The sequence below is a fragment of the Corvus brachyrhynchos genome, unplaced genomic scaffold (assembly GCF_000691975.1).
Source record: "Corvus brachyrhynchos isolate BGI_N302 unplaced genomic scaffold, ASM69197v1 scaffold36, whole genome shotgun sequence".
Taxonomy (NCBI): domain Eukaryota; kingdom Metazoa; phylum Chordata; class Aves; order Passeriformes; family Corvidae; genus Corvus; species Corvus brachyrhynchos.
Genome location: NW_008238441.1, coordinates 710,041 through 719,655, shown reverse-complemented (window position 1 = coordinate 719,655; position 9,615 = coordinate 710,041). Strand labels below are relative to the sequence as shown.

Sequence of the window (9,615 nt, the reverse complement as noted above, 5' to 3'; positions counted from 1 at the left end):
GGGAGCGAGTGTAGTACTGGGAGGAGACGTGCGGAGATGGAATCGGGACCGACAGAAGTAATCCCTGAAATACGATAAAAGTAACAGGTTTTCTGAGGAAGGAGAAGCGAGCGAGCTTTGTCAGCAACAGGCAGCTGTTGCTGAGTGTAGAATAACTTCTGGTGTGCTCTGTGTTTTGTTTTTAGTGGTATCTTTAATACTTTTACTGTTTTTCGTGCGGATTGGACTAGATTATCTCCAGAGGTCCCTTCCAACCCTAACAAATCTGTGATTCTGTGTCGCTTTGATGCTTCTTGCCTTTAGCCAGTTGGTTCCAGTAGTGAAAATTTTCCAGCGTTTTATGAAGTAGATCCCAATGCTGGTGCCTCAGAACTACCCCTGACACCGTGTTGCTGGTGTCAGCCAAATATGCTCCCTCTTGTCGTAAATCTCTCTTTCTGGTTGTGTGCTGGACAGGTTATGACTTGTATCAGTTCTGTTTTTCGTGTAGCCTGTACCAAACTTCTGCATTATTTTACTTGGTAGGATGAGGTTTCACATGGCTTGTTTATAGAGCAATAGATACAGACTGTGGGATCTATGCATTTGGAGCTTTAATAATGGACTAAGGAGCTTGTTTTAAACTGTGACTCAGTGGTCACTGGATGCCTAAAATAAAGGAAAGACTAGGTCTTTTCTTGTCACCTTCACATCCTGTATCAAAGTTTTTCTGAACTTAGCTACTTAGCTGTAGCCTGGTGAAAAGCACATTATTAGCATTCAGCTCTGCAAGATGTGATAAGCCAAATTCACAGTGCTTGTACTGAAATGAGGTTTTTCTGTAGCTGCTTACCTTCTTCTGGGAATAGTGATCATCAAACTCTTCTCTGAGTTGCTTTAACGCAAAGTAAATTGTAAACAGCTGAAAACTAGAAACAGCAAAAACTGTTCAATAAGGTAAAGCAGCTGCAACCTGTCAGGCTTGGGACAGGAGAGGGTGAAGGTAATGGATTTGTGTGACTAGAGGCCACAGACAAGAAAGGGGAAGCAGACCTTTTGGTAGAGGCAATCTATTAAATCTGCCCAACTGCACTTCCACCTTTTGTCTGATATAGATAATGCCATGTGTCCTGGCTTTGCAGGTTTCCACCACCAGTATCTAAGCAGAACTTGATAATATGAAGTCACTCACTAGAAATTAAAGTGAAAGATGCTTTTAGTTTCTCTAGTGCTCTTCCATAATCTGTAATGATGCATCATTGACTCTCGTCAATAGAATTCTGTGAGCCTGAGTCAAGTAAGGAGGTGACATCCATGAGCTTAGTTTGCAGTGCAACTACTGGTCTGTAATTCAGTCTATTATTGAATCTAACAATATGGACAGTATTTTCTCAAAATAAGCTTTGAGATTTTGTAAGAGCAAATTTCATGTGTGCATTGGACACTTCTAGGAAGCAGGCTGGTATTTTTTTACATGTGTAATGACGGTGAGTTGGGGCCACAAAAAGAAAAAAATCAAAACCTTCTTGTTGCAGGCAAGGCAAATGAAAACAAGTGTGTGTTACCCTCTGCAGTTTCAGATATTTTCTCCTGCATTCAGGAGAAAATGATCAGCAAAACCAGTTGGGAATCCTTTTTGGCAGCACATGCTATAACCAGTTTTTAGCAAAGCAGTGTAAATATATTTGCCCTAATTAAAAATGTGGGGTTTGTAACTTCCTCCTTCCCTGGCCTTTGTTCTATGTGGGGAAGTCTAATAACTGCTCATAGAGAAACTCTGAAAGTGGTGTCAAGTGTTCGTGTCAACTTGCTGACTTCTTTACTGTTTGTTTTATTAATTGTCTGTCTCCACACCTGTAAGAGTGGAGTTTTCAAGTTGGATGTAGGCTCCCAATTCCCACTGTTAAGTCATTAAATTACTTATGCTTTAGTCTCTCTCAGGGAAAGCACCATATCCTCATCCTCGAGTACATCTGTAACTGATGCTTTTTAAGAACAAATTAGCAGAAATTATAGAACTTGATGCAAAATGCTTCTTTCAGATTAGAATAGTGTGAGGTAGTAGTGCTCCTGGGGTAACACTTCTGGGGTGATGACTTCTTTAAGGTAAAGTGTGTTTGGAGGTGCTTTGAGACTACTGTATCCTCTCTGGCAAGGCCTTTGTGCTTCCCTTCCGCTCTAGATCTTGCCATTTGCTTGTAATTCTGCTTTTGACAGGATATGTGGAGACTGTCTATTTGTTGGATAACTAAGCCCAGAGTAAAAAGGGAGAGGTAGTGTGACAGAAGATACCCCTATGTAACCTCTGTCACTCGCTTTAAAAGCACTATAACCATGGAAAAAATTAGGAAAAGATGCTGAAATATAGAGGCCTGAACAGTCCCATGCAGGAGGATATCAGTTTTGAGAGAAGGAAAGTATGAAGTAAGGTACACTTGGTTAGATGCAGGCACATGACAGACCCTCTGTATTTTATTTATAGGGAAAGTGATCCACCCACTCTGAAACCAAGAACTGCCAAACCTAATAGGTTGGACTTCACGTGCCTAACAGTGAGGGAGGGCAAGTTTGTTCCTAGTATACTTGTATCCTAAAAATTTTTATGAGAAACGAAACAAAAGAGATGGTGTAGGTAATGAGAAATGTCCTCTGGTACTTTTGTTTAAATTCTTGACTTGTGACTTCAGTACTCCTGTCTTTTAGAAGTTGCCTTGATGCTTTTCCTGAAGAATCTAGTGTTCCTCTGTGTAGGAAGACAGGTAAGGTTAAGTTGTGCCCCACTGACATGTGGGAGATGCTTAGTACAACTTTTGTGTATGTGAGTATTTTAGCCAACGTGCAGAGCTGATCCTGGCAGCAGATAGATGAAGTGTGAAGTGTTGGTTGTGTTCAGTGCTGCAGATGAGTTTCTGCACTCTGAGTTTGCTGAAGCTCCCACACAGGAGCTTCCCCAGGGCAACCTAAACAGTGCATTGCAGCAGTGAATCTCTGTAGGTTTGAACATGTGACTGCCATGGAGAGCTGCAGCAGGAGTAATAACAGCTTCCAGGGTAGCCACACGTTAGAGAGAACATCGCATGCAGGACACTGGTGAGCGGCTGGCTATTGAACCTGTTTGTTCTGTACAGGGTACAGCTGCTATGTGTGCACTGCAAACCTCTTCCCATCTGCCTGCTAGCACACCTGTTGTATAACAATGTACATCCTCCCAGGAAGGCAGGCAATGTCGGTTTGGGATTTGCCCATGGCCAGTATTCACACTGTTTTTTGTTTGAAGGGCTGAAAGTTTTGTTTCCTGTCACAAAACTTAACAACATGTTGAAAATGCGAAGCCCATTTCAAACAGGTGCTAGGCTGGAGCTACCTGAATAGTGAGAATGGGAGCTTTCTGTGATTTGGTCACTATCAGGATGAATTTGATAGTGGGATAAACAATTTTTTAAAAAGTTTCTTTGTGAGTTTATTTGACTTTCAGACTAATCAGACATCTGTTTGTGCAGGTGAAATGGGATATTTCTTTGAATTGCGTTTAATCTTTGTAGATAACCTTGAAGCCTTCCTTTGTTAAACTGGTGTAAAAGTGGTATCATGTAAGATAATTTAGAAGTTATGTGAAACGTGGTCTAGAAGACGTGTGGCTATCAGTTTATAAATCCCACATTTTAGTAAACGTTCGTACAAGATTAGTTTTTGCCTTATGTTTTCTGTGGCATTTGTCAGTTTTTACGTGCTGCCTGACCTTTCAAAACCAAATCAATATTTGATCTTTGGGTTGATCTTATGTAAATATTTCCAGACACTTTTGCCACTGTATATACTTTTCTTAAAAATGCAAGGATATCACGTACTGCATCCGTAAAACTAACGGCCTTCAAGTAAAACTGGTGTGGAGAAGGCTGGTAAGTTCAGGTGGTTGGGAAGACAAGACCATTCCAGAGTCATGTTGAACTACAAAAGATTTCAGTTACCAAGCTGGCTGACTTTGTGTAAATGTAGTAGCACAATAAGCATTAACTGCTCATGACTAAGGGAGTGGTGGTGCTGACAGACACACAGCTCAAGTAATCTCAGGCAAGCCACTGAACTTACCTGGCTGTATTACAAACTGATCTGAAAGTCGGGTTATTGCTGAACAGCTGTGGAAGCTTTGCAGTACTTTAAAAGCATGTAAATTCCATGGTAAAGCTTCTCTTTAATTGTGTGTGTGTGTTCTACACCTGCTGGTTCTGTAACCCTTATTACTCAAGCAGCTTTTTCCCAAGGTAGCTGGGTAGCCTGAGAGTGGAAAGTAACATCTGGTTTTGAGTGTAGATTTTCTGAAAAACTAATTAGCTAAAGAAGTCTGAAACAGTAGCAGTGTATTTTGAACCTCCTATTTTGGGTAACCAGCGTAGGAATGAGTTGCCTGTACCAGAAATGAGGGCTAATTAGTGGGAAGTGTCACAGTAGAAAACTGAAATATCTATTTGCAGTTGCAGGATTTGTCTTAAGTTGTTAAATCTAAGCAGTGTCTTATAAAATAGGACCTTGGCTGAAGCCTAGGCATTAATGTTGTAATTATAAATATATTTCATTGTTAAAGTAATCTCGTGGATTTAATAAACTGTGACATATTTCTGCCATTCCTAAGGAAATCTAAGAGTTGATAGTTGAACTGAAAATGGTTCAGTAACCAGAAATCCCACTCAGGCTGCAGCCTTTCCCAGCAATGTGTTTTGCAAGACAAAAAGTGTATTTGTTTTTGTGGTCAAAAGATTAATTTTTCTCTTTTTTTGCACATTGAGGTTAGAGCCTTTTAGGAGGATTATACCTCAAATCAGTGTCACAGGTATGGTGCACCTGAAGTGTTAATGTTTGGACAGAAGCATCTCAGTGTAACATGTTAAATTAGTTGGAATGAGTGTTTATGTACCAATCCACTGTACTTTCTTGTTTACTTAGGTCTGCTGTATAAATGGGATCTTCACTTTTTGTGATTAAATGCTTCCAGATGGTAAAAAGAAGAGCTGAAATTCTTAAAACCTAAATGGAAATAGTTGTGGGTTTTTTCCAGGAACTATTGTTCCTTAAAATGATTTTGGAGGCAGGAGGGGCAAATGAGCCTGAGATCTCGATATTTGTCTGTATTGCTTGGTGCCACGTGATACTTGGGGTTGCAGAGTGTTGCTGATCTTGGTAGTCAGCTGGGATATGTGTGCAATCTAGGTAGTTCATTTGGTAGTGAGCTTTTAGGAAATTAATTTGTAATTTTGTCAGCCCAGGGTGGAAGAAGCCTGAAAAAATCATCTGGTCCAACCTTTCCTTTATGTATCAGTAAGATTCTATAGTCAGAGTAAGCAGTGTGACTCACTATTTAAATATCTTCTAGAACTGTGAAAGTCTTGTAGAAGATGTAAATTCAGGATATAATAAGAGCTGACCATCCACTAATTGAATTGACTTGACAAGAAGTAATTATTTGATACCATTCCCCTAAGATAGCTTGTTCTTTCATGTAATTAGTGTAATGAGAGGTGGTGTATGAGTGGTTGCTAATGCAAAGTCACTGTTTTACAGTGTGTATTTTGGAAAGTAGTGCATGCTGGTTCCTTCCTGTTACAATGTATTTTGTCTCCATTTATACCAAATGTCCTGATTAGAAACAAGATCTTAGGTTTGCTACAGAGTCTGAAGGGCAAGAGTGGCTGTGATAGTGTCAACTCTATGGATCAGGATTCGGGCACTTGATTTGCAGAGTATTTGTGCTTCTGCTTTCTGAGAATTTTTGTTTCTTTAATGTCCACCCAATGCTTGGCATACACATGCTAATTTTTAATTCTCTGTAATGCAAAATATTTTTAGTTTTGTACTTGGAGTAACATCTTTTTATTAGAAAAGGTTGATAGGTGATTTCTAGAAGATTCTGCTGACAAACTCAGAGTTTGTAGAAGCTATGGATCTGTGTGTGGTACAGAGTAGGGAGTTTTTACAGAAGTGGTATGAAAAACATTCACTTTGTTGCTCATCTAAATTATCAAGTATACAGTTCCTACAAAGGAAGGCTGTGTTACAGACTGTTTAAAACAAAGCTTACTGCCTTTGAACTCTACCTAAGTCTATCTTCTCTTTCTAACAGGTCACCAACAAAAGTTGGAACCCATGTAGTAAAGGTGAGTTTCTTCTTAAAATCAGTCAAGTGCTTGTTGATGAACACAGGGTTGAGTATTTCCACCTAATGTAGATGTTCTACTGTAGCCCTGACATCTGCACACAAAGGAAATTATAGACTTTCTTTGTTGTAGGTAGCAATTGTGCTTGTCTTGAAATTCCAGCTTTCCTTTTATTTAGGGTATCTTACAGTGTCTTTAAGCTCATTTTATTCTGAAATGTGTATGTGCAATTTAATTAAGCTGTATGTGATTACTAAACTGCCCTCTTTCAACTGATTTGTGAGTAGTAAGCAAGCCTCTGCAGCACCTGGGTTTTGGTCCTGATTTATATGAAATAGTTGATTGTGCTCTCTTCTGTCTCCAAAATAAGAAAAATCTTAATGTTTGTACTTCAGAAGCCTCTCCTCTAGGTTATGTGGAGATAAAACACTATATTTAGCTTAATGAGACAGCGTTGCCACTTCCCACGCAGGTAATTGGTATTCTGTGCATAGTGACAGCGTGGCTGAATCCAGCACACAGTGAATAGGTGAGGAGCTTGTGCAAATAACACTCATTTCCTGGTCTCAGAAGGGCCAAAGGTGGTGCTATAGAGCACTCTTGTGTAACGAAGGCTTGTAGTTTTGTCTGCAAAGTGTTGGGAAATCCTGGTGAAGCTAGTGTTTCTGAGCTGTCAGCAGCAATCTGCTCTGAATCAATAGTATTTTAACAGTGATACCGTATCTTGTTATACCTCTTAGGGAACAGAGCCTTACCCCCCATTTTGTGTTCTGTTTAATATCCCCTTAATAATTAAGTATTACATGTGTAAGCCTTCCAAGTAATGTTGTTTTATCATTCTCACTAAACTTCAAAACTAATGCCTTCATGAATTACTAGCTATGACGCTCTCTATGTTGCTATTAGATTTTTAAATTTTTTAACGTATCTTCCTAAATCACTTGTTCAAAGCTAAGTTTCTGAAGGTGGAAAAAGTAGTAGCTTCTCTGCTTGGTATCATATCAGTTCAGTGAATGTGTGACTAATGGTATAGTTTGTCTTGGAATGGGTAAGAAATATTTCCTAAGTTCAAAGTTTAATAGGTGTGTGAGTTTAATGTCAACAGAATTGGAGGTTAATATAATGGGCTTCTGTAGGCACTGATTATGCTTAAGTATTTAAGTCATCATACGTTTGAAGATAGATTTTAATGATCAGGCATAGTAGAGCTTGCATTTAGATTAGAAACACTGTGGCAGGAGGGGGAGGGAGTGGAGAGGGAGGCAGAATTTTTCTATAATTGCAGCTGTCTGCACAGTATGCCATTTCTTTAGGCCAGAAGTCTTCAAGATGGATGTCAGCAAGAGTTTGAGGCAGGGTGAGGTTTCAAACGTAGCATGTTAGGATGCTCTAGAGATTGATTGTCTGAGAGTCTAGACAAAGTCTAAGGAAGAATTTCTTAAATATCTGTGCTAGACAGTCACTCTAAATAAGAAAACAGGGACAAATGATTGAAAATACCCTGTTCTAGTTGGCTTCACTTTGAGGGCTACTGGATCTCTGCAGAACTCTTCCAATGTCAAGAGTTCCATCAGATTCCACTTTAGATATTGCTGATATGTATGCTTATAGACAATGTGATGTTGTGACCTTTCATTGGACTAGATGGTCTTTAAAGGGGTTATTTTTCTAACCCAAACTCTTTAGGATTCTAGTAGTTCATGTAGAAGAGAAGGTGTATGATGAAGTTCTTATTCGTCCGTATCACCTGAGGTTAAAGCAGTATCCTATGGTGTAAAATACTTGTGGTTCTGAACCTAAAAATTTTCAGGAATTGATTAAAATGTTTTCTCACAAATAGAATATTTTCAGTTCATCTTATTTGGATTTTGGAAGGATCTGCATGAAGATGGCTGATGGCTAAAATTGGCAATGTGCACTGAGAATAATTGTAGAATGTAAGATTCCATGTTAGAACCTCAGAAGCATATTTGTAACCACTTAATAGAGCTGCCTACCTTAATTTGGAAATTTCTAAATAGTTTCTGCTATAGGTGGCTATTATACAGTTCTTGCATCTTTTTCTAAAGCCAATAAAGAAAATAGAAAATATTTTAATATCAAATTTCCTTGCTGCAGATTATTACATGTATTTGTTTCTCTAAACTTCATGCTGCCTTCAGTTTGATTTTAGTTCCGGTTGCAGCCTCTTATATGTAACTGCCTATTTTGTTGCATAGTGTGCAGCCTTTCTGTGCATGACTGTGAAATACTCCTCATGTGTACTGAGCATTACTGTTTAGGCATCTGACAGTGAAAATGTGAAAATGTGGCAGATTTCTTGTCCTTTATGCTATTTAATTTATTTGAGCTATATTTTTGTTAGATCATCTTACCGAAGAAGTTAGTACCATCATCTTATGACTTTTTTTTCTGTAGGATGTGGACAATAAACTACACAAAGCTGGAAATGAAACATTTGTACAAGAAATGAAACAAGATGATTCAAAAGAGGTTAGTTAAGTATTGCTTTGAGCTTCTAGCATCACACTGAAAATAGAAAATAATTTAGTGATCAATATTCATCCTGAAACTACCGTAGGTTAGAATTAGTTGTTAATGTTCGTAAGAATGTTCATCTAAAGCGTAAAAATCAAACTTAAGTGTTCTAAAAACATATTTAGGATTGACCAGTGTTGACTTATTTGTGTAATTTACAGGATCATATTTAGCAGTACATGAGAACTCTGAAGAGTGAACAGCTTTTGTTTCCTAACTTTCTCTCCAAGTATGTTAAAGAAGACTGGAAATTAGTCACTTTGTTTTTATCTTTTGAATATGCCCATTTCTGCACGAAGGTTCTGGTCTCCTTTTTAAACCAAATGCATTTCGTATATAAACCAACTCTTCAGTGGAAGAGTTCTTGTGGGTATTGTGCAGGCTGACTGGTTTGTGTACCCAGGAAGTGCCTGCTGGTGACTGGTGGAATGGTTTTGGTTTGTTTCTCTAGATCATTGACAGTATTATAGAAGAAAGCCAGAAGGCCCAACAACTACAGGATGATGCTTTAGCATCTAGAGGAAATGAATTGACTGTTCCAACTTCAGATGCAAATGCTTGGATTTCTGGAGCAGGTATCATTAGTGATATCCCAGAAGTACTAGCTGCTAAAATACCTTTACCAGAAGACACTAGAGAACCAGAGGATCAGAGTGTGTGTAAGGACACTGAGTTGGAGTCTGGGAAGCTTTTGTTTAGTTCTGAGCAACAGGAATCTCATAAACTAACAAAGGTAACAAATGCAACTGACCATAAAATGGATGAAACTGAAGCACAAGGAGAAACATCAAAAAATGAGGACATAACAGACAAGAAAGAGGCAAATACTTTAGAAAAAATGGCTTCAGATTTATCTACCAAAGACCTGTCTACAACAGAAGAAATGCCCCCAGCAAAGCCACCAAGGCAGCTGACTGTAGAGCCTGACATAGTTGCAAGCACAAAGAAG

The 9,615-nt window shown here is 38.8% G+C and overlaps 1 protein-coding gene across 1 annotated transcript in view; it reads left to right on the top strand.

The window, feature by feature from the left end:
• The first annotated feature begins 2,719 nt into the window (after window positions 1-2,719).
• Window positions 2,720-9,615, top strand: part of WDR44 (WD repeat domain 44) — a 20,434-nt gene continuing 13,538 nt past the window's right edge. The window contains exons 1-4 of the mRNA XM_008635549.2: window positions 2,720-2,738; window positions 6,095-6,128; window positions 8,547-8,621; window positions 9,118-9,615. Coding sequence (XP_008633771.1) covers window positions 8,598-8,621; window positions 9,118-9,615 — 522 coding nt within the window. The 5' untranslated portion in view covers window positions 2,720-2,738; window positions 6,095-6,128; window positions 8,547-8,597. The remainder of the gene's footprint in view (window positions 2,739-6,094; window positions 6,129-8,546; window positions 8,622-9,117) is intronic.